At 45.6% G+C, this 25,840-nt stretch overlaps 1 protein-coding gene across 8 annotated transcripts in view; it reads right to left on the bottom strand.

The window, feature by feature from the left end:
* sclt1 (sodium channel and clathrin linker 1) overlaps nt 1-25,840 on the bottom strand; it is a 140,424-nt gene that overhangs the window by 82,952 nt on the left and 31,632 nt on the right. For 6 of the 8 annotated variants that reach the window (XM_068043969.1, XM_068043930.1, XM_068043921.1 and 3 more), the window contains 3 exons: nt 24,588-24,658; nt 14,713-14,827; nt 5,992-6,083 (listed from right to left, as the gene is read on the bottom strand). In XM_068043969.1, coding sequence (XP_067900070.1) covers nt 5,992-6,083; nt 14,713-14,827; nt 24,588-24,658 — 278 coding nt within the window. The remainder of the gene's footprint in view (nt 1-5,991; nt 6,084-14,712; nt 14,828-24,587; nt 24,659-25,840) is intronic. The other 2 variants (XM_068043960.1, XM_068043977.1) reach the window with 2 other exon arrangements.

Here is a 25,840-nt window from a genome sequence, read left to right as displayed (position 1 = left end):
TGTTAAGTTATTGAAGAATTGCATAATGGTTGATCTTATTTTTTCCCAAGTTTCTTGTATATTTTTGTAAACTGTGAATAACAGCACAACTAATTAACGTAACTTATAAATTAATTACATCAGAATAGTAAGTAATTTTAGACCGGTTTGGGAGCTCTTTAAACTACCAATTATCTTTAATCCTTTTAATCCATAATTTTTTTGCTCAACAAGGAATGCTGCATTGAATTTTAATTTGAAACTTTGAAAAAATATAAATGAATAATTAGAAGCATATCACTTCTATATTTGTCTTTATATCAGGGGTAAGTGAACTAGTTGAGCCTGAGCTGTCTGTTTTAAGAAGCCCAGGCAACTTGGTTACCAGTTGAACTTTACACTTCTTACTGGTTGCTCTATTCGCTTTGAATTTTGTGAGCCTTTAGGTTTGGAAAGGATAATTCTTCGCATGGCTGAAGCTGCATAGCTGGATAAGTCTTAAATCAAAACACTTAGGTCTGTTTTTATCAACAGTTTGAGACAAACTCAAACATGAATTTAAACTTTATATGATGCCTCAGAGGTTCTACAGTATGCACCTAAATAGCCCAGAAGACAAAAAGCTTGGACACTCCTCTAAATAACACAAAAGGATTTTGTTAATCTTTGGATGTCGCAAAACATTTCATGTGAAAAAATGATTTCCTAAGATATAGATAGATATCAATCATATTATGTAAACTCTAGTTATTTTAATGCTATTGGGTTACTTTGTTTTGAAATTGCTGTTTGATAGAGTTATTACCATGGTTCTCAAAAATTATAAGTACCTTCCAAAGAAGCTAGATGGCAAATTATTGTTAGCTGATCATATGTTGTAACTAATCCTTGAAAGCTGATACATAGTCTTGAGTGACATGGATTAATTGACTTGCCCTACTACAGCAAGTGACCTGTTGTTAGTATTCAAGTGGAGAACCCGATATGGAGTTTAATACAAAATAATCCAAGTGTTCAACAATGTGTATTAAAGAATGTGCACTCTCAAACACCTATAATTGCTTGCGAGCTTGTACAATATTAAAGTAATAGTTAATTCACTTAGAAAAGAGGGTCAGACAGAAACCATCACCAAGGTTAATGTCTTTCTTTCTTTCTTTTGGGCCTCCTTATCTCGAGAGACAATGGATACGCGCCTGGAGGTGGTCAGTGGTTTGTGAAGCAGCGCCTGGAGTGGCTATAAAGGCCAATTCTGGAGTGACAGGCTCTTCCACAGGTGCTGCAGAGAAATTTGTTTGTTGGGGCTGTTGCACAGTTGGCTCTCCCCTTGCGCCTCTGTCTTTTTTCCTGCCAACTACTAAGTTTCTTCGACTCGCCACAATTTAGCCCTGTCTTTATGGCTGCCCGCCAGCTCTGGCGAATGCTGGCAACTGACTCCCACGACTTGTGATCAATGTCACACGATTTCATGTCGCGTTTGCAGACGTCTTTATAACGGAGACATGGACGGCCGGTGGGTCTGATACCAGTGGCGAGCTCGCTGTACAATGTGTCTTTGGGGATCCTGCCATCTTCCATGCGGCTCACATGGCCAAGCCATCTCAAGCGCCGCTGACTCAGTAGTGTGTATAAGCTGGGGATGTTGGCCGCTTCAAGGACTTCTGTGTTGGAGATATAGTCCTGCCACCTGATGCCAAGTATTCTCCGAAGGCAGCGAAGATGGAATGAATTGAGACGTCGCTCTTGGCTGGCATACGTTGTCCAGGCCTCGCTGCCGTAGAGCAAGGTACTGAGGACACAGGCCTGATACACTCGGACTTTTGTGTTCCGTGTCAGTGCGCCATTTTCCCACACTCTCTTGGCCAGTCTGAACATAGCAGTGGAAGCCTTACCCATGCGCTTGTTGATTTCTGCATCTAGAGACAGGTTACTGGTGATAGTTGAGCCTAGGTAGGTGAACTCTTGAACCACTTCCAGAGCGTGGTCGCCAATATTGATGGATGGAGCATTTCTGACATCCTGCCCCATGATGTTCGTTTTCTTGAGGCTGATGGTTAGGCCAAATTCATTGCAGGCAGACGCAAACCTGTCGATGAGACTCTGCAGGCATTCTTCAGTGTGAGATGTTAAAGCAGCATCGTCAGCAAAGAGCAGTTCTCTGATGAGGACTTTCCGTACTTTGGACTTCGCTCTTAGACGGGCAAGGTTGAACAACCTGCCCCCTGATCTTGTGTGGAGGAAAATTCCTTCTTCAGAGGATTTGAACGCATGTGAAAGCAGCAGGGAGAAGAAAATCCCAAAAAGTGTGGGTGCGAGAACACAGCCCTGTTTCACACCACTCAGGATAGGAAAGGGCTCTGATGAGGAGCCACCATGTTGAATTGTGCCTTTCATATTGTCATGGAATGAGGTGATGATACTTAGTAGCTTTGGTGGACATCCGATCTTTTCTAGTAGTCTGAAGAGACCACGTCTGCTGACGAGGTCAAAGGCTTTGGTGAGATCAATGAAAGCAATGTAGAGGGGCATCTGTTGTTCACGGCATTTCTCCTGTATCTGACGAAGGGAGAACAGCATGTCAATAGTCGATCTCTCTGCACGAAAGCCACACTGTGCCTCAGGGTAGACGCGCTCGGCCAGCTTCTGGAGCCTGTTCAGAGCGACTCGAGCAAAGACTTTCCCCACTATGCTGAGCAGGGAGATTCCACGGTAGTTGTTGCAGTCACCGCGGTCACCTTTGTTTTTATAGAGGGTGATGATGTTGGCATCGCGCATGTCCTGGGGTACTGCTCCCTCGTCCCAGCACAGGCATAGCAGTTCATGTAGTGCTGAGAGTATAGCAGGCTTGGCACTCTTGATTATTTCAGGGGTAATGCTGTCCTTCCCAGGGGCTTTTCCGCTGGCTAGGGAATCAATGGCATCACTGAGTTCCGATTTGGTTGGCTGTATGTCCAGCTCATCCATGACTGGTAGAGGCTGGGCTGCATTGAGGGCAGTCTCAGTGACAGCATTCTCCCTGGAGTACAGTTCTAGGTAGTGCTCAACCCAGCGGTCCATCTGTTTGCGTTGGTCAGTGATTATGTCCCCCGATTTAGATTTGAGGGGGGTGATCTTCTTGATGGTTGGCCCAAGAGCTCTCTTCATGCCATCATACATTCCTCTGATGTTTCCGGTGTCTGAGGCCAGCTGAATATGACTGCATAGGTGTTGCCAGTAGTCGTTTGCGCAACGCCTAGCTGTTCTTTGTGCAGTACTTCTGGCTGCTTTAAGTGCTGCGGATGTTAAATCGCTGGGGGCTTTCTTGTAGTTCAAAAGTGCAATGCGCTTAGCGGCTATGACAGGTTCCAGCTCTTCATTATGAGATTGAAACCAGTCTGCATTTCTCTTCGCACTTTTGCCGTAGGTGGTCAAAGCTGACTCATAGATGGCGTCTCTGATGTGGGCCCACTTGGTCTCAGCATCCCCTGTGGGAGTGTTTTGAAGGGCTGTTACAAGTGAATTTAGAAATTTTTGTAACAGCTGTGGGTGAGAAATTCTGCTCGTGTTGATGCGCGGGTGGCCCTTCTGCTTGGAATGATGCAACTTCTTTGGTCTGAGTCTAACCTTGCTGCACACCAGGGAGTGGTCGGTGTCGCAGTCCGCACTGTGGAAGCTGCGTGTGATTTGAACACTGTTTAAGGCGGCTCGCCTTGTGACAATGAGGTCTAGCTGGTGCCAACGACGTGATCTTGGGTGCCTCCATGAAACCTGGTGACAGGGTTTAGTGTGAAAGAACGAGTTGGTGATGCAGAGGTTATGATAGGTACACAACTCAAGCAGTCTCTGCCCGTTCTCATTCATCCTTCCAACGCCATAGCGCCCAAGGCAGGAGGGCCATGAGTCATGGTCGGCCCCAACCCTGGCATTAAAGTCCCCCAGCAGGAATAGGTGTTCGGTGTTGGGGATGCTGCTAATGATGTTATGGAGTTGTTCATAGAACTGGTCTTTAGCTTCAGGTGCGGAACAGAGTGTTGGAGCATAGATGCTGAGTAGGTGTACTGGACCAGAGGTGGTGAGCAGTCGGATGGACAGTATGCGTTCCGAGCCATTTGAGGGAGGCTCTATCATGCTGAGCAAGGAGTTTCTGATGGCGAAGCCCACTCCATGCTGTCTTGGTTCTTCAGGATCCCTGCCCTGCCAGAAGAAGGTGTAGTCTTGCTCTGCTAGAGAGCCACTCGCGGGGAGGCGAGTCTCCTGAAGTGCTGCAATGTCCACATTGAGTCTACTGAGCTCGTTGTTAATGATGGCGGTCTTCCGAGAATCGTTGATTTGTGTAAGGTCTTCCGACAGGCCAGGACACATAGTTCTGACGTTCCAGCTTGCAAAGCGAAGGGCTGGTACCTTCTTTCCTTTTTTCATGTTGTTTGGTGCGGTGTATCAGTCCACCTTTCGGGCAATGACCCTGAGCTCCAAGCACCCATTGAAGCAGGCAGACTGTGGCGGGACAGAACCTTATTGACCGGGGGCTGCCCGGTTTGAGGCGGGCGGTAGCTGTCCAGTGAGGTGCAATGACCTCTCCCACCGACAAAGGCAACCCGTGGCGCCCAGTTTCTACGCCAATTTATCTGGACTTATAACCCGTAACTGCTGCCTTCCGTGTTGTTTCAGTCGCTGTGAGGCAACTATGGAGTGACCTCTCCATGGCGCATGCCTGGGCAAATTTATGGAGGTTAAGAGTTGCCCAGTCGTCAAAACCCCCCTCTCGGCCTTTCTGGTGGGGTCCAAAGGAGTGCAGGACACGACGTTTGGCACCAGTATGGCTGCAGGAACTGCCGGAAACATGCCAAAGGTGACACATGACCGCCTACGGGGTTCCGCTCCGGATTTTCTGTTAGGGTTTACTCCCTTAGCCTTGGTCTCTCCCGAGACGCCCACAAGGCAGTGGGGTTGTTGGGGCCCCTACACAGGTGTAGGATGGTGCCGGTGGGAGGAGGGGATGCAAGGGGGAGGGGTAGAGGGAGGGGGTGGGGGGGGGGTGCAGGGGAAGGGGGTGCGGGGTGAAGATGGTGCGAGGGGGGGGCGGGCTGGGACGGGGTTGTGAGGGGGTGAGCTGAGAGGGTGGAGCAGGGAAGGGGACGGGGGTGGGGGGGGGGTGGAAGGGGGGTAAAGGGGGGGGAGGGGGGGTGGAATCTGGTGCAGGTAATAAGCCATTTCCTCAGTGCCCACCATCGACGTCCGGAAAGCTCATCCACGTCCTTAGGGAGGTGAAGCATCATTTGGCAGACTTAGAGGTGATTACATTTGCTAAGGGTTTTTTTTTGCAGTGGTTTAAATAAAGGCATGCAGCATTGCCGACAGTGCGCTGCAGATGCTCTCCGAGCCATCTCCCGCGGGCGCTTTGAAGTTGCGGCCGGGGGGGCCGTTCGTGGATGTTTTGGGTGTTCGGGGCACCTTTTCCCAGGACTTCTCTCGGGTCCCGCAGCTCCTTCTTCACCTCAATGGACTTACCGCATGCCGTGGCTGCAGACACTCTGGAATGTTAATGTAATGTATAATATTTCTGTTTGGTAGCTGTAGGTAATCCGGCCGAGTGCGTGCTTTAAAACACCACTCTAGAGTTACTTGTCTATGTTTGAATTAATCAAGACATGAGAATAGCAATGTTCACATAGCTGAGGACTGGAGGCTGTATTTTGGTGCAGGGGCACAGTGGATTTGGCTACCATTCTCCACATGCTGAACTTGCAATCTCAATTTGTTGACTGAAGTAGATGCTTCCTTGGGAGGCAGGGCAGTAGGTAAGCAATCCTGTGCTAATATGTGTGCCATCCTTAACTCATTATATTGTGCAGCAATATAACTGGGGTGCCAGCTCATCTGTTGGGGAACAGATGCTTGTTGAGAGTGGACTCAAATGCTGGGTATAAAAATAAAATACATTTAATTCAGAATACCTTTTAATAAAGCCTCTAAATGAAAAATAGGCTTGTGAACTTATGGACAGAAAATGCTTGTTGCAAGATTGTCTGATACCTGGCTTCAAACTGGGCTACAGCAGATTGTAACTGTTGCAATCGTTTGTCTGAGGCTTCCTCTCTCCCCAGGGCAGCTGCAGCATTCCCCTCCTATAGATAATGAGAAATTCACACAGCTCTAAGATAAACACAATTATTTTTAGCTAAAGTATAAGTTTCTACATAAACATGTAGTTACTAATTACAATCACAACAAAAAATACAGGAAACAAAACAAACAACTGTTCCCTCCCATTACCACCAATACCTGAAAGCTCCCATCCAAAATTATAGCTGTGTAGGTCTACACTGGAGGATGAACTAGAATGTGTTTTTTGGGGGTCACGAGGATGTTTCAACAGCATTTTCGTTTATGCTGTGGTACAAAGTTAAAATTCAGCAATCAAACCTGCATAGGCAGAATAGTGGAGCTACTCCAGTTATATTGGTGAACACACCACCAAATCAACATTAATAAGCACATACCGCGTTTTTTTAAAATTTAAAATTATGTGACCATAAGTTGCATATGCTACGTATGTTATGTATGGCTCTTGACTGGAAATAACAGATGGTACAGTAAGGGAACAAGTGGAAGGGGCCAGAAGCTCAGGGTCATGATTGTGGACTGAGCAGTGGTGTTCCGCAAAGCAGATTGGGTGACCTTGCGTGATGTTGATTTGCACTCAAGTAGATACTGTGCTTTAAATTTCCATTTAACTGCAAAAACAACTCCACTTACTTGCTGGTTTGAATTAATTAGCATGGCTGAGGAATGGAGGCAGTATTTTGGTGCAGCAGCATAGTGTGCCACCTGTGGATTTGGCTACCATTCTCCACATGCTGAACTTGCAATCTCAATTTGTTGACTGAAGCAGATGCTTCCGAGGAAGGCAGGGATAATAATAAAAAAAAGGCCAGTCATGCTCAGAAATTACTGAACCCAATGTCGAGTCCAGAAGGTCGTAGAGTGCCTAATCGGAAAATAAGGTGCTGTTCCTCAAGCTTGCATTGGTGTTCACTGGAATACTGCAGCAGACCAAGGACAGAAATGTGGATGTGAGAGCAGCATGCTGAATTGAAATAACAAGCAACCAGAAACTCGGGGTCATGCTTATGGACTGAGCGAGGGTGTTCCACAAAGCAGATTGGGTGACCACTTTGCTGAACACCTCCGCTCAGTCCGCAAGCATGACCCCGAGCTTCTGGTTGCTTGGCATTTCAGTTCAGCACCCTGTCCTCACACCCACATTTGTGTCCTTAGTCTGCTGCAGTGTTCCAGTGAACATCAATGCAAGCTCAAGGAACAGCACCTCATTTTCCAATAAGGCACTCTACAGCCTTTCGGACTCAACACGGAGTTCAATAATTTCAGAACATAACTGGCCTTTTTTATTATTTTATTTTCATAGAATCATAGAAAGTTTACGGCACAGAAAGAGGCCACTTGGCCCATCGTGTCTGCGTGGCAAAAAAATGAGCCATCCAGCTTAATCCCATCTTCCAGCATTTGGTCCATAGCTCTGCAGGTTACAGCACTTGAGGTGCATATCCAGCCACCTTTTAAATGAGTTGAGGGTTTCTGCCCCTACTACCCTTTTGGGCAGTGAGTTCCAGACTTCCACCACCCTCTGGCTGAAAAAAATGTTTCCTCATCTCCCTTTTAATCTTTCTACCAATCACTTTAAATCTTTGCCCTCTAGTCACTGTTAAGGTAAATAGGCACTTCACATCCACTTTATCCAGGCCTCTCTCAATTTTGTACATTTCAATCAAATCTCCCCTCAGCCTTCTCTGTTCCAAGGAGAACAACCCAGCCTGTCCAATCTTTCCTCATGGCTGCATTTTTCCAGTCCCAGCAACATCTTTGAAAATGTCCTTTGTACCCTCTCTAATGCAATTACATCCTACCGTAATGAGATAATCAGAACTGCACACAGTACTCAAGTTGTGGCCTAACCAATGATTTATACAGTTCCAGGCTAAGAAAGGAAAGGATTCCATATGCCTTCTTAACCACCTTACCGACCTGTCCTGTTACCTTCAGAGATCTGTGGACATTCACTCCAAGGTCCCTCACTTCCTCTACACCTCTCAGTATTCTCCCATTAATCGTGTATTCCTTTGCCTTGTTTGATCTTCCCAAATGCATCACCTCACATTTCTTTGGGTTGAATTCCATTTGCCACTTTTTTGCCCACCTGACCAGTCCATCATTATCTTCCTGCAGCCTATAGCTATTCTGTTCGTTATCAACCACACGACCAATCTTTGTGTCATCTCCTTGATCATTCCCCTACATTTACAACCAAATTGTTAATATATACCACAAAGAGCAGGTGACCCAGTACTGAACCCTGCGGAATGCCAGTGGAAACAGCCCTCCAGTCGCAAAAACACCAGTCAACAATTACCCTTTGTTTCCTGCCACTGAGCCACCTTGCTACATTTTCCTGGATCCAATGGACTTTTATTTTTCCAACAGTCTGCCATGTGGGACCTAATCAAAAGCCTTGCTAAAATCCATGTAGACCACATAAACTGCATTACCCTCATCAACCTTCCTTGTTACTTCTTCAATAAATTTGATCAAGTTAGTCAGACAAGATCTTTCCTTGACAAATCTAGGCTGACTATCCTCGATTAATCTATGCCCTTATAAGTGACAGTTTATCCTGTCTCTCAGAGTTGAGTCCAATAATTTGCCCACTACTGAGGTTAGACTCACTGGCCTGTAAGTATTCGGTCTATCCCTCGCTCCCTTTTTGAACAGAGGTACAACGTTAGCAGTCCTCCAATCCTCCGGCACCACACGTGTATCCAGTGAGGTCTGGAAAATGATGGACAGACCTTCTGCTATTTCCTCTCTGACTTCATTAACAGCCCAGGGTACATTTCATCCAGCCCTGGTGATTTATCAACTTTCAATTTTATTTTACAACCACGTGCCTACCTTAAACTTGGTTTATTATTCTGTCATTAACACTTTCTCTGGACTAATGCTTTGTCTTTCACCTTTGCACTCCCTTTGCCTCACGTCATCTTTGTCATTTAATCTCTCCTGCCCTCTGCCCTATCACACACCTTCCCTTTTGTTCTCTTCCCCCACCCCCACACTCCTGCTTCACTTGCTTAAAACCTATTAATTTCTAAACTTTGCCAGTTCTGATGAAAGGTCACAGACCTGAAATGTTAATTCTGTTTCTCTCTCCACAGAAGCTGCCAGACCTGCTGAGTATTTCCAGCATTTTCTGTTTTTATTTCACAAAAGGTATACTTGTTTCTGGCAGTTTGCAACTCCCAATGTGTGCATCTTACAGTTGCAAACCAAGGTCGGAACTTGGCATGAACTGAATCAACTTTTTCCACTATACATGGGGTATAAGTACCTAATATAGTAATCCATGTTTATATCGAAACTGCCGAATCATTAACAGACACCAGTGATGTAGCACTAGTATAATGTTAGTTATCATAATACTGAACTATATTCATATAAATTCGGTTTTAAAAAAAGTCAACCAATCCCTTGGATCCTCATTTGGTCCTATTTTTATAGCTGTACCTTCAGCATATCAAGAAAGCATATATTAATGATATACACTCCAACATACCCACACAGCATTTGCTCTGACTTAAATCTGTTGACTGAGGGAACTACAGATTTCAGATTTGTTCGAAACATAGAATCATATTACAGCATAGAAGGATGCCACTTGGCCCACCGAGCCCATGTCGGCTCTCCACGGAGCAATCCAGTCAGTCCCACTCCCCCGCTTGATCTCAGTAGCCCTGCAAAGTTATTTCCTTGAAGTCTCCAACCAATTCCAATTTCTTTCGATATCATTGTCTCTGCTTCCACCACCCTTGTGGGCTGCGAGTTCCATGCCATTACCACTTGCTGCGTAAAAAAGCTCTTTCTCACATTCCTCCTGCATCTCTTGCCCAAAACCTTCAATCTGTGTCCCATAGTCTTAGTACCATCAGTTAATGGACACAGTTTAAAAAAGCTGAGCCAGCTCAACAGCGTATGTGAAAATCCCAGTAGGCGGCTTCTTTGATGTGTGATAACACATTTCTGAAGACAGATGTCTGTTAAAATCCAATCTCTGGGTGCTATTCAGTCCTGCCATGAAGTAAATCCAACTCGTAGCATATTTATTTTCACTTTTCCCATACTTTTTCCACTAATCATTCACCTTTACTCACTGCCAGGGAATGATTCAATGGGCACCAGTTTCCCTTTGTGGTCATTCTTTACTAGTGAATCTAGAAAGTGAATTCAACAGGCTATTCGACCATATAGGACAGAGCAACTGTACCCAATTTCACCCACACATGATATATATATGCATACCTCCAGCACGTGTCATTAGCAGCCTGACCAGCAATGCAGTTTTTAAATGGTTGGCCTGTGGATATTAGAGCGATATATTTATTCTTTGATCACGTCATTGCTATGGTCCTATTCTCCTGTAGCAGACAGCTTGATAAAATACAAATTTATTATAGCCTGCAAATCAGAAGTGTTTTGTTTTTATTCTTTCATGGGATGTGGGTGTCACTGGCAAGGCCAGTACATGTTGTCCATCACTAATTGCCCTTGAGGTGGTGGTGGTGAGCTGGCTTTTCGAACTGCTGCAGTCCATCTGGTGTGGGTACACCCACAGCGCTGTTAGGAAGGGAGTTGCAGGATTTTAATCCAGTGACAGTGAAGGAATGGCGATATAGTTCCAAGTCAGGATGGTGTGTGGCTTGGAGGAGAACTTGCAGGTGGTGGTGTTCCCATGCATCTGCTGTCCTTGTTCTCCCAGGTGGAAGAGTTCGCAGGTTTGGAAGGTGCTGTTGAAGGAGGTATGGAGAGTTGTTACAGTGCATCTTGTAGATGGTACACACTGCTGCCAATCTGCATCGGTTCTGGAGGGAGTGAAGATTTAATGTGGTGCATGGGGTGCTGATCAAGCGGGCGACATCGTCCTGGATGGTGTCGAGTTTTGAGAGTGTTGTTGGAGCTGCATTTATCCAGGCAAGTGGAGAATATTCCATCACACACCTGACGTGTGTCTTGTAGATGGTGGGCAGGCTCTGGGGAGTCAGGAAGTGGGCTACTCGCCGCAGAATTCCCAGCCTCTGACCTGCTCTTGTAGACACAGTATTTATGTGGCTGCTCCAGTTCAGTTTCTGGTCAAATGGTAACCCCTAGGATGTTGATAGTAGGGGATTCAGTGATGGTATTGCTCTTGAATGTCAAGGGAAGATGGCTAGATTCTCTCTTATTGGAGACTGTCATTGCCTGGCACTTGTGTGGCACGAATGTTACTTGCCACTTATCAGCCCAAGCCTGAATATTGTCCAAGGTCTTACTGCATATGGACACAGACTATTCAGAATCTGAGGAGTTGCGAATGGTACTGAACGTCATATAATCATCAACGAACATCCCCACTTCTGACCTTATGATGGAAGGAAGGATGACTGGATAGCTCCATGGAGTGCTGGTATGGACTCAATGGACATAAATGACTCTATGAAGATGGCTGGGCCAAGGACACTAACGTAGGGAACTCCTGCAGCAATGTCCTGGATTGAGATGATGGGCCTCCAACAACCACAACCATCTTCCTTTGTGCTAGGTATGACTCCAACCAGTGAAGAGTTTTTCCCTTGATTCCCATTGACTTCAGTTTGGCTAGGGCTCCTTGATGCCACACTCGGTCAAATGCTGCCTTCACACACTCTCACCTCACCTCCTGAGTCCAGCTCTTTTGACCATGTTTGGACCAAGGCTATAATGAGTTCAGGAGCCGAGTAGCCCTGGCAGAACCCAAACTGAGCATCGGTAAGCAGGTTATTGCTGTTTAAGTGGTGCTTGATAGCACTGTCAACGACACTTTCCATTACTTTGCTGATGATCAAGAGTAGTCTGATGAAGGACTGATGAAGAAAATTGGCCAGCTTGGATTTGTCCTGCTTTTTGTGGATAGAACATACCTGGGCAAATTTCAATATTATCGGGTAGATGCCAGTATTGTAACTGTACTGGAACAGCTTGGCAAGGGGCGCGGCTACTTTTGCAGCACAGGTCTTCAGTACTACAGACGAGATGTTGTCAGGACCCATAGCCTTTGCAGTATCCTTCAGCCATTTCTTGATATCACGTGGAGTGAATCGGATTGGCTGAAGACTGGCATCTGTGATGCTGGCAGCCTCAGGCGGAGGCAGAGTTGGATCATCCACTCAGCACTTCTAGCTGAAGATGGTGGCAAATGCTTCAGCCTTTTCTTGTGCACTGATGTGCTGGGCTCTCCCATCATCAAGGATGGGGATATTGGTGCAGCATCCTCCTCCTGTCAGTTGTTTAATTGTCCACCACCATTCACGACTGGATATGGCAGGACTGCAGAGCTTTGATCTGATCCATTGGTTGTGTGATTGTTTAGCTCCATCTATTGCATGCTGCTTCCGCTGTTTGATATGCGAACAGTCCTGTGTAGTAACTTCACCGGGTTGACACCTCATTTTTAGGTATGCTTGGTGCTGCTCTTGGCATGCTCTCCTACACTCCTCATTGAACCAGGGTTGATTCCCCCAGCTTGACGATAATGGTAGAGTGAGTGATATGCCAGTTATGCTGCTGATGGCCCACAGCATCTCATGGATGCCCAGTTTTGAGTGACAGATCTTATTTTATTTAGAGATACAGCACTGAAACAGGCCCTTCGGCCCACTGAGTCTGTGCCGACCATCAACCACCCATTTATACTAATCCTACATTAATCCCATATTCCCTACTACATCCCCACCATTCTCCTACCACCTACCTACACTAGGGGCAATTTACAATGGCCAATTTACCTATCAACCTGCAAGTCTTTGGCTGTGGGAGGAAACCAGAGCACCCGGCGGAAACCCACGTGGTCACAGAGAGAACTTGCAAACTCCGCACAGGCAATACCCAGAACTGAACCCGGTTCGCTGGAGCTGTGAGGCTGCTGTGCTAACCACTGCGCCACTGTGCCGCCCACTGTGTTCTGAATCTATCCCATTTAGCATGGTGCTAGTGTCACACATGTTGGAGGGTATCCTCAGTGTGAAGACGGGATTTTGTTTTCACAAGGATTGTGCAGTGGTCACTCCTACCAATGGATAGACACATATCCAACAGGTAGATTGGTGAGGACAAGGTCCCTCTTGTTGGTTCCCTCACCACCTGTTGCAGGCCCAGTCTGGCAAATATGTCCTTCAGAACTCAGCCTGCTCAGTCATTGGTGGTGCTACCGAGCCAATCTTGGTGATGGACATTGAAGTTCCCCACCCAGAGTACATTCTGTGCCCTTGCCACCCTCAGTGCTTCTTCCAAGTGGTGTTCAATATGCAGGAGTACTGATTCATCATCTGAGGAAGGGCAGTAGGTGGTAATCAGCAGGAGGTTTCCTTGCCCATGTTTGACCTGATGCCATGAGATTTCATCAGGTCTGGAGTTAATGCTGAGGACTCCCTGTGCAACTCCCTCTCAACTGTATACCACTGTGCTGCCACCTCTGGTGGGTCTGTCCTGTTGGTGGGACAAGACATACCCAGGAATGGTGGTTGTGGTGTCTGGGACTTTGGATGTATGGTATGTTTCCATGAGTATGACTAGGTCAGGCTATTGCTTGACTAGTCTGTGGGACAGCTCTTCCAATTTTGGCACAAGCCCTCGATGTTAGTAAGGAGGACTTTCCAGGGTCGACAAGACTGGGTCCAGTTTCATTCCTTTTCAACTTTTGTGTTGCGGTTTTGTACAACTGAATGGCTTGCTAGGACATTTCAGAGGGCAGTTAAGAGTCAACCGCATTGTCGTGGGTCTAAAGTCAAATGTAGGCCAGACCAGGTAAGGACAGCAGATTTCCTTCCCTAAAGGACATTAGTGAACCAGATGGGTTTTTATGACAATCAATGGTAGTTTCATGGTCACCATGTGGGCAGCACAGTGGCACAGTGCTTAGCACTGCAGCCTCACAGCTCCAGCGACCCGGGTTCAGTTCTGGCTACGGTCTGTGTGGAATTTGCAAGTTCTCCCTGTGACCGCGTGGGTTTCCGCCGGGTGCTCCGGTTTCCTCCCACAGCCAAAGACTTGCAGGTGATAGGTAAATTGGCCATGGTAAATTGCCCCCAGTGTAGGTAGGTGGTAGGAGAATTGAGGGAAGGTGGAGATGTGGTAGGGGATATGGGATTAATGTAGGATTAGTATAAATGGGTGGTTGTTGGTTGGCACAGACTCGGTGGGCCAAAGAGCCTGTTTCAGTGCTGTATCTCTCTCTGACTCTATTACTGAATAGCTTCCAATTCCAGATTTTCATTAATTAATTGCATTTATTAATTAACTGAATTTGAATCCACCAGCTGCTGTGGTGGGATTTGACCCTATTTCCTCAGAGTGTGTCCCCTGGGTCACTGGATTACTAGTCCAGTGATATTACCACTATGCCACCTTCTCCCCTTTCAAATTCATTTAAAATGGAAAAGGAAACCACAAAGTACGTACATCAATGGGGTGATTTACAGTAACCTACACAATAAAATTATCTGAATTATAGTTATCACTTTGAAAATGTTACAGGATGAACACTGCATGCAGAGAAATAGTCTTTGTTGAAAACAAGAAATCCAAAACTGCAACATAGCAACTTCTCTTTTGCATGAGTATCCTTATTCAAGACAACATGCAGATACATAATTCTTCTCGTCAATTTTGTACCTCAAGTACAGAACATGTACGTACACTTCTCTGCATATCTTCTTGCATCCTTTGCATCATTTTGTTCATTTCCCCCTCTTTCAAGGCTGCTGTTCGCAAGTCCAGTTTTGCTTTCCTGTACAAACAGAAGTTTGAACAGTTTCTCCAACTGTTATGTGTAATAGAACATAGATTATATTGATTAAGCGTCAGCTTGGTTCACTTGACAGCACTGTCCTCTGAGTCAAAAGGCCATGGGTTCAAACCCCACTGAAAGATTTGAGTACATAATCTAAGTTTGACACTTGAGTTAAGTGTTAAGGGAATGTTGCAGTGTTGGTTGTGCTGTCTCTTGGATGGTTAAACCAAGGTCCGGACCACCTGTTCAGGTGGATATAAATGATCTCTGTCAGAAGAAGAACAGCTTGATCAATGTTCTTCCCTCAACCAAAAAACACTCAAAATGATGATTGTCTGGTCACTCATCTCAGTTGCTGCTGTGGGACTTCACTGTGTGTATTTGATGCCATATTTACCTACATAGCAACTGTAGTGACCGTATTTCAAAAGTTGATAGTAAAACCCTTTGACATATGCTAAAGGCATGACAAAAATGTGTTATCAATCCAAGTAAATTCTTTGTAAAGTTTTACTTTTTCATGTTAATTACCTTATTGAAAAGGATATAGCTGCAAGAGAATGAGCAGAATGGTTCGCAACCTCATCCAGTACTATGATAGATTTGGAATTTTGTCTCGTTTCATTTTTAAGCAGGTGGCAATTTCTGAACCTAGATCAGCTTGATTTACGGATTTAAATTGCTAATGACAGCATTTATGTAAATAACAGGTGTTTCTTATTAACTGAAGAAGTTAGCTATGGTACTGCTCATGTCTGGGTACATCTTAGTTAACAAACAGAATTTTTCCAGAAACTATGGGCTGAATTTTCTTTTGGAGGCCACAGGTCCCGACGTCAGGACCAGAAGCGAGTGTGGTTTCCGTTGGGGCAATGAGCAGCCGGCCAATTAAGAGTCGGGAGGCGCGGAGGCTATCCAGTGACAGGATGAACATGGAAGCAAAGGTGGCAAAGGCAACCATATTTAAAGGGCTGCTAGATCTGCATTCACTACTGCATTTATCTTTAGAAGGCTCTGGTGAAGTAAGGTAAGCCTAACTATCACGGCTGAAGGAAGACAGTTCAACGATGCCTACCTCCAGACTCTCCTCCAGGCTGCAAGGGAAAAGTGGAAAGTCCTCATCCCCAGGGAGGGGAGGAGACCAGTCTACCTGACCAAACAAGCCTGAACCGTGATAGCGGAGGAATTCAGCAGCCATTCGATCACTCCCAGGACCTGGAATCAGTGCTGGAAGGGGGTCAGTGACCTGATCCAGTCTGCTGAGTAATCCATACATTTTCTGCCCTTTGGACCTTGCATGTGGCAGAGCGAGAGGGAGTGTTTGGTGGAGAGGACAGCACAGAACTAAAAAGAGCGGGCTAAGTGCGGTGGTAGTGTGCCTTATTTGCACGTCTTGAGCCCAATGGAAGAGGAAGCAATGTCCAGAAATTTTTGCGCTGTTAAGTTGATAGTGTAACATATTGCAGCTTCAACTGAACCTGGTTTATCTAGTGATAATTAGCATCTTTTTTCTCCAGAAGAAGCTGAACCAAATACAAATCTGCATCTAGAAACCAGTTTAGCAAAGATATGTAAGAAAATGACAGGTTTAAAGATCATTCCCGGTTTGTGGAATACTTATCAATATATTTATTGGTTGTGAATCTTTGGAATTCTCTACCCCAGTGGGCTGTGGAAGCTCAGTCATTGAGTTGGCAGACTGTTGGAGTCCAGGCCCATGCTGAACCTTAAGCTGATTATGTGCCTCTGGAGTCACCGGCAACATGGGAAATGCTACAGTTGCAGCAAGAGATAAGACTACATCTGGCAGATGTAGCAATGAAGGAGCCCATCCAGGACTTGAGTGCTGCCCTGTGTTTGATGGTGCACACATGGTTTCCTCCATTGAGAGCTTGGCTATTCTCATGGAGCGCCTGATCCAACAGGCCACTCACCATTTGCAGGAAACGTGTGCAGATCTGCATGCCATCGCCTTGTCCATGAGCTCGATGCAGCAGTAGCAAGGTGAGAGGGGGATGAGGCATCTGGAGTCTCCACCAGGTTCTCGTCCCTCTCAGGCCCACAGGGAGGCACAAAGGTGCCATGCAAGGGAAGGGGAAATGACAGCTTCCAGTATCTGAGGGCTCCTCTCAGGGTGCTCCTGGTGTGGGCAGCAACTCCTCAGCCCCTCTGCCAGTGACACCAGCGCCTCAATCATCCTGACAGCAGAGGAGGCTCCTACATCTCTGCAAAAGGTCGTCAATCTGCCAGGACTCTCCATACCTCAAGCAGCCAAAGTCATTCCAAGCCAGGGGCAGCATGGTCAGCAGCCTGCCTTCACCTCAGCTCACAGCAGAGCGAGAGCACCTGGAAAAGATTTAAGAAGAGCACCCGGAAAAGATTTAAGAAGAGCACCCAGGTGCACTTAGGGATTCACGGGTGAATGTGCATTCCAAATGGATAGCCTTGCATTTGGTGTGACGTGGAATAAAGAAACGATGTTATCTCATTACATCTCATTATTATAAGACAGAGATGAGGAGAAATCTTTTCTCCCTGAGGGTCGTGAGTCTTTGGAACTCTCTTCCTCAAAAGGTGATGGAAGCAGAGTCTTTGAATATTTTTAAGGCAGAGGTAGATAAACAAGGGGGTGAAAGGTTATTGGTGGTAGGCGGGAATGTGGAGTTGAGGTTACAATCAGTTCAGCCATGATCTAATTGAATGGCGGAGCAGGCTCAAGGGGCCGAATGGCCTACTCCTGCTCCTAATTTGTATTTTTGCTCTGATTAATGCTCTTTGGGACTTCATTTAAACCTTGCCTCTCTCTTGAGGGGCTGGGAGTGAGGGACCAAACTGCGAGCACTTAATGCTTCAGCCTTGCCACTATGCGATGTGCACCTGGGTGCTGGAGTGCAGAAGGAGGCGACAACAGGACTGATTGGTGCATTCTAAAAGGTGGTAAGTCAATACAAGAGAGTGTCTCGAGCCTCCCTTGTGCATATTTCATGGTGTTTTTCCTGCTTTCCCTGGGGTCCTTCATCTGATACTGCCTGGGCATCCTCCTCCTCTCTTCCTCCACATCTTCAACATCGAAGGAGGCATCACGCTCTACAATATCCTCTGTGGTCAACGCCTCCTCCCTCTGTAGTGCCAGGTTGTACAGTGCACAGCAGACTACCATGATACGCAAGACTCTTGCTGAGGCATACTGAAGGGCTACACCAGATTTATCTAAGCACCTGAATCTCATCTTCAGGAGACCAATGGTTTGCTTGATGGTCACTCTGGTTGACCAGTGGCAGGTATTGTACCTCTCCTCTGCATCCATGCAGGTTCCTCACAAGCATAAGGACCCGTGTCCTCAGTGGGTAGCCCCTGTCTCCTAGTATCCAGCGCTGAATGCGGGGGGGGAGAAACGGAAAAGCTCTGGCATCTGGGACAGCCAAGATACGTAGGCGTCATGGCTGCTTCCTAGAAACGTTGCATACAACTTCAGAATTCGTCTGCAGTGGTCGCAGACCAGTTGATCATTAAACAAATGGAAGCCCTTCCTGTTGATGAAGGCTGCTGGCTAGTCTGTGGGAAGCCTTGATGGCCATATGTGGGAGCCTTAGTGGCTACATGTGTGCAGTCAGTAACACCCTCACTTGGTGGAATCCAGCAATGGCCCCTGTTGCGTTACTGGATTCTTCACACAAATTGACCAATCACACACTAATAAATGGTAGCAAATACTCTGGGTTCTTTTTCTTGAAGACTCACAATACTATATACAAGTTACAGAAGAGCTCTACATGCATATCTCACTAGGGATCAACACAACTCCTACTCTGTGTAATATGCTGTATGACATGACTTACTGCAGTGATGATGCACACTTACTATTTACAAATTCCTTTAAAGCAATATCACAACAACCCGAACCTCATAATAAAAGCAAAATACTGCGGATGCTGGAAATCTGAAACAAAAACAAGAAATGCTGGATTCACTCAGCAGGTCTGGCAGCATCTGTGGAAAGAGAAGCAGAGTTAACGTTTCGGGTCAGTGACCCTTCTTCGGAAGAAGGGTCACTGACCCGAAACGTTAACTCTGCTTCTCTTTCCACAGATGCTGCCAGACCTGCTGAGTGAATCCAGCATTTCTTGTTTTTGAACCCGAACCTCATAGCCCACTCAGCTTGAATGTCTGAATCAGTCTGGAAACGTTCATAGTTGCTGGCCCTCCTGAACAGGCAGGGCATTGGTGACCTCCTTGATGCACTGCAAACTGCAAGATCTCACACATAGCTCCAGTTGATCTCTGAATGATCTGGTGGTGTAGAAGTTTAGTGCCACTGTGACCGGCAGCGACACTGGCATCGGGTGTCCATCAAGTCACATGGGGCTCAGATCATCCTCATGGCACAAAGATCAGTGACATCCTCTCTGGTGAGGCGGAGTCTTTGGAGACACTGCTGCTTAGAAATGTGCAGGCAGCTGAGCCTTGGCCGGTAGACCCTCTCTGGAGGGTAGCTTCTTCTGTGTGCAGGAGGCTGTTGGCATGTCCTTCTGCCCCCTTCTCAGGCATGCTGATCCCAATGCTGGCCCTTCTGTCCCGCACCCTCCAAAGTTTCTGGCATGCCCCTGTCTGAACCTCCCTCCCTCAATACTGCTCCTCCTCCTCCTCAACAGAGACCCCGAAGCCAGGGTGAATGAGGTCCAGGACAGGTTGCCTCTGTCTCAGTACAAGGCCTTCACAGCAAATGCCCACCCCCCAACCTTTCTCTCAATTGTCACCTCTGATGAGGTGGCACTGCCCTGATGGCACACTGGTATGGCTCCCCACAGTGCTAGCATCTTTGCCCCCCACTCCTGACAGCGATTCCCAATGCCCTCCCTCCTCCACCCTCGCTGCCAAGTGACGCTGCCTCACCCGATGGCTTCCCAGTGAAGCCCGAGCTCCCGCCTCCTTGTTGCCTCCCGTAACCAGGTGAGGCTCTGAAGCCCCATGGTTCCCATGCGCCATTTGTTAAATCAGAACCCGTGAATAAAATTGCTGTCTATTGGGTTCTTAAGTACCTTAACTGCTTTCCCACCACGTGGATGTGCGGATCAACCTCCATGTCGGCCACCAACAGTAAAATGTGGAAAGGACGTCAATGCGACATCTTCTATCCCAATATTGTGCCCCCACCTGCCTCCGTTCCCATCTCCCAATATCCCTTAAAATTCAGTCCCATATGAGGTTTAGATTTTAAACAGGCACAAATTTCATTTATAGATTGTGGAAATTCTGTTTTGTTACACTTTGGCAGAACATATTTTAGAACATACATTGCAGACCTCATCAATTCTAATACTTCTGTGCTTCACTTTTCTTTCTAGTAAGAACATATGAACAGGGGTAGGCCATTCTGCCCTCAAGCCTGTTCTGCCATTCAGTTAGATTACGGGTTGGCCTAGAAATCACAAGTGGTTGGCATATGATACAATAAGCACATTCATTATTTTATCATTTCCCACATACCTTACCAAGCAAGTACAGATCAGGCTTAAAAGGTGACCATCATTATCAATATATCTGTTGCAGAGTGGGTATGCAATTATTTGGACTTTAATGCTCAACCTATACAGTAATCAAATGTTAACTAACTTTGTTCCACAAAACATGGGCCATACAGATGTTTCCATTTGTGGGAAGACTGAAATAGGAGCCATAAATATAAAATTGTCACTAACAAATCCGATAGAGAGTTCAGGAGAAAATTCTTTATCCAGAGGGTGTTTAGAATGTGGAACTCACTACTAAAAGGAGTAGTTGAGGTGAATACCATTGATGTACTTAAGGGAAGCTAGATAAACACATGTGGGAGAAAAAGGAACGCAGATAGGGTTAGATAATGAGATGGGACGAGGCTCATGTGAGCATAAACAGACATGACCAGTTAGGCCAAATGGTCTGTTTCTGTGCTGCATATTCTATGTAAGATCTCAGAGTACAACTACATCATACAATCAGAAGATGCTCATTATGGTACCAGGCATCCAGAACACACACAGAATTACCTGCATCTTCACAAATCAAGCTGGTTATCAACTGAAGAACAATCAAAGCTGCAAGAGCTGAATCTTTCATTGATTACAACCAGACCAATGATGGATCAGACAATTGAGGGATCAGAAGTAATGTTGTATAAACATCAGTGGACCTGGTTTCGAACTGACTGTGTAAAAAAGTGTCACATGGCAATGTTGTAGCCACCATGCACTTCACGGTGGATGCAAGGCTGGACAGGATTAAACATTCATCTCAGAGACCTCTAATTCAGAACTCAATACTGTATCTAAGTCATTCATAAAGTGTTGCATCAACAATTAGAAACAGTAGAAAACTTGTTGAAGTACAGTGAAATAAGGATACTGTTCCACTATTTTTTGATTGCTGGTACAATTGACATAGGTTCTATATCCAAGAAAGTCTGCATTCAGGACTCGATAATTTGAGAAAAAATGCAGTTAACCATATGGGAGAGTTTGCTCATATTAAAAGATGAGAGTCATGAGGAGATGCCCTTCTCCCCTAGCCTAATTTAAGTACTCCATTGAACAATGGAACTCATACCAGCAGTACCTCCATTATGTCAAGCAACCTTGACCATACGGTGACTGCTTGAAACAGTGTTCAACCTGAAATTCCATCAGGGAGTGCTGTCACTCTTCCCACCATTCCCTATGAAGATTCAAAGGGCCAACTCAGACATTGTCATACACTCTTCGTACTAAAACCAGGAGAGCATAGATGACACCATGACAGTTATGTACTCACAGGGTCAGTACACTGTTACCAGTGAGAATACTAGAAAATAGAGGACGAAAGTGGGTAAATGGAGTTGAGGTACAGATCAGCTATGATCTAATTAAATGGTGGAATAAGCTGGAAGGTCTAAGTGGCCTATTTCTGTTCCTATGTTCCAAATACAGAGTAAGCACATAGTTCATTCATTTGAAGAATTTTATTTTTTATTCTTTCATGGGATGTGGGAGTCGCTGGCAAGGCCAGCATTTGTTGCCCATCCTTAATTGCCCTTGAGAAAGTGGTGGTTGAGCCATGTACTGTAGGTACACCTCAATGCTGTTTGACAGTGAAGTCAGGATGGTGTGTGGTTTGGAGGGAGAACTTGCAGGTAGTAGTGTTCCCATGTGTCTGCTGCCTTTCTCCTTCTAGGTGGTAGAGTTTGTGGGTTTCGAAGGCGCTGTCATAGGAGGCTTGGCAAGTTGCTGCAGAGCATCTTGTATATGGTACACACTGCTGCTACTGTGTGCTGGTGATGGAGGGAGCGAATGTTTAAGGTGGTGGATGGGGTGTTGATCAAGCGGGCTGCTTTGTCCTGGATGATGTTGAGCTTCTTGAGTGTTGTTGAAGCTGCACTCCACAGGCAAGTACAGACTATTCCATCACACTCCTGACTTGTGCCTTGTAGATGGTGGATAGGTTTTGGGGAGTCAGGTGGTGAGTTACTCTCTGCAGAATTCCCAGCCTTTGACCTGCTCTTGTAGCCACAGTATTTATATGGCTGTATTTATATGTGGGGAGGCAATGGTGTAGTAATATTGTTATTGGACTAGTAACCCAGAGACCCAGGGTATTGCTCTGGGGACATGGGTTCGAATCCCACCACAGCAGAAGGTGGAATTTGAAATCAATTAATAAATATGGAATTAAAAGCTAGTCTAATGATGGTTATGAAACCATTGTCAATTGTTGTAAAAACCCATCTGATTCACTAATGTCCTTTAGGGAAGGAAATCTGCTGTCCTTACCTGGTCTGGCCTACACGTGACTCCAGACCCACAGCAATGTGGTTGACTCTTAACTGCCCTCTCAAATGGCCTAGCAAGCCACTCAAGAAGCTCGACACCATCCAGGACAAAGCTGCCAGCTTGATTGTCATCCCATTCACAAACATTCACTCCCTCCACCACCGACGCACAGTGGCAGCAGCGTGTACCATCTACAAGAACTGCAGCAACGCACCAAGGCTCCTTAGACAGCATCTTCCAAACCCACGACCTTTACCAACTAGAAGGGCAGCAAATGCATGGGAACACCACCACCTGCAAGTTCCCCTCCAAGTCACACACCATCCTGACTTGGAACTATATCGCCGTTCCTTCACTGTCACTGGGTCAAAATCCTGGAACTCCCTTCCTAACAGCACTGTGGGTGTACCTACCTCACATGGACAGCAGCGGTTCAAGAAGACAGCTCACCACCACCTTTTCAAGAACAATGAGGGATGGGCAATAAATGCTGGCCTAGCCAGTGACACCCACATCTCATTAATGAATTTAAAAAAAAGATCTAGTTCAGTTTCTGGTCAATGGTAACCCCCCCTTCCCCCCCCAGGACATTAATGAATGCTGATGTTGAAGTATGTACTAGTTTGCCACTTTATTACATGAATTTCTGAATATGAATATGAAGGAGCAGTACGTTTCTGTAATGGGAACACTTGTGGGTGTGCCAAAATACAGCAGAGCTGAATTTTCCTGTGGGCTTTGGGACCCTGAAGTTGGGACCAAATGAGGGTCCCAAGTCCAATTAAGGAGGGCAAGTGAGCTCCTGATGCTCCATCAGAAGGCCGGCAGCTCTGAAGCTTCAGCAGAGGTGGCTGCTGCTGAGACAGGTAGGAGATTGAGAAGGTACCTCAACATGGAGGGGGCCTCAGAAAGGTAAATTTAAAATCAAAATTCAGAGGTGCCAAGTAGGCATGTCCCTCAAATCAAAGGGGAAACCCCTACGATGGCTTATTGGAGTCGCAGGGCTGCCTTTCCTTCCCGTGGCCCCCTCCCTGGGCTCCGATGGGCTCCCTGGCTGCCTCCCCGGGGGTGGGGGGGGGGGGGATGCTGGCAAAATGCTAGTGGGGCATATAAATTGCCTCTAATTGGGGGCCGTAAATATGGTAATTGGCTGCTTCCGTTCAGTGGGCAACTGATCCAAAACCCTTCCTGCCATTAAGAAACCTCCAGACTTGTGGGAGTGCGTTGGGGAGCTGTCCCAATGTAGCTCCCCAGTTTTTTCCCAGCCCCCACCAGTCTTCAAACCCGCCACCCTGGAAAATTCTACCCAGGGCTTGGAAAAACAGCATTTTCTTAGATGAGCTGGATATAACTGGATCAATATCAATTTACCAGTTATTCAAGCAAATTGGCATTTCCCCCTTTCCCCAATATTGGAAATAGTTGTTGGAAACTTTTAACCTCAACCCCAACAGATAGACATGTGACCAATGCGAATCGCAGCTCCATTGTATCATTTTGTCAGAAAACTTTCCAAGTTGCAGAATATTGCTCCCAAATGTAGAAAACAGCACAATACACATGAAAACTGACATACTCCTGCACAACAATTTTGAGAACAGGTCTTTGGAAATCCTCAGGAGAAGCTACAGAAATGGAAGTTTAGCATACCTGCTTATATTTGAAATAAAAAGAAAAATGACTGGAAAGGCACAGAATGCCCATCAGCATCTGAAGGAGATAGATCGGTTAATGATCGCAATGAAGGGTTATCCCTGAAATGTCAAGCTATTTTATATAGCATGCAATTCCAGCATTTCTGTTTTTTATTTTTGATTTCTGTTATTTGTGTTTTCCTTTTTATAGATGTATTTGTTGGGTAATTTTTGTATATTTTCAATACTGGTAAACATTCACTAATATTTTCTTACATTGAAATGTGTGTACTTGACTCTGAATGCGATGGAACACCTGGGTTACAGCGACATTATACATACCTCAACTCTTTGCGGTGCTGCTCCACTTCCAAATTTTGCTCAGTCACTGTATTCATAAACTGCTGATTAGTCTGTTTAAAACAGGAAGAAAAAGCTATGTTACATTTCTCGACTCACATGATGGATTAATAACCTTGAAAATGTTTAGGAAAAGGTGTAACCTCCATGCTTTTAAAGGTACAACCTCCATGTTATTTAAAGATCAAAGTCTGCTTTATTAAAAAAAAAGTGGTGTAGCAAAGACAGTCATTAGAGCTAAGCAGAAACACAAACAGTACTAAAGCTATTATTTTGAAATAAGAGTTCTTAATTTTCTCAATATCAAAAGGTTATACAGCTTTTAACATTTGCATTATTGTACTGCCACTACAGAACAAATCTGTTCAAGTGTACGAATAATATTAAATACTTTATATCTATTTTGTTGAAATAAAAATAGGAATAAATAATGTTGTGCACAGTAGTCTAAGAGAAAGAACTTGCATTTTGTAATGTCTTTCCATCTACGGAATGTCCCAAAGCGCTTCACAGATACCAAATTACCTTCAATATGCAATTACTATTTTGTAGGCAAATATGGCAAGCAAATCGTGCACTGTTAGGTCTCTCAAACAGCTAGGAGATCGATGACCAGTTAGTCTGGTTAGTGATGTTGGCTCAGCTATGAACATATGCCAAGACACTGGAAGTACTTTCTTTTCTTCTTCAAGAAAACGCTATGGGATCTTTCACTTACACCTGACCAGGCAGATGGGACCTTGGCTTAAAGACACATCTGGCACTGCAGCATTTTCTCAGTGCTGCAATAAAGTGCAAGCCAAGATTATGGTGCTTAACAACAAGTTGCATTTAAATAAGCACCTTTAATATAGTAAAACATACCAAGGGGCTTCTTAGGAACGTAATCCAACAAAAAAATGACATCATTGAGCCAAACGAGGCGTTATTAGGACTGGTGATCAACAGCTTGGACAAAGAGGTGGGTTTTAAGAAGCATCTTAAAGGAGAGAGAGGTGGAGAAGCGGAGAGGTTTATGGAGGGAATTCTAGAGCGTGGGGCCTAGATAGCTGAAGGCATGGCCTCATTGGTGGGGCAAAAGAAGTTGCAGATGTACAAGAGGGCAGAAATGGGGGAACGCAGAGTTCTCAGCGAATTGTAGGGCTGCAGGATGTTACAGAATAGGGAAAGATAAGGCCATGGAGGGATTTGAACACAAAGATGAGAATTCAAAATTTGGGACATTGGTGGATCAG

This window comes from Heterodontus francisci, chromosome 1, assembly GCF_036365525.1.
Source record: "Heterodontus francisci isolate sHetFra1 chromosome 1, sHetFra1.hap1, whole genome shotgun sequence".
Taxonomy (NCBI): domain Eukaryota; kingdom Metazoa; phylum Chordata; class Chondrichthyes; order Heterodontiformes; family Heterodontidae; genus Heterodontus; species Heterodontus francisci.
This window is presented reverse-complemented; position numbering and strand designations above follow the sequence as displayed.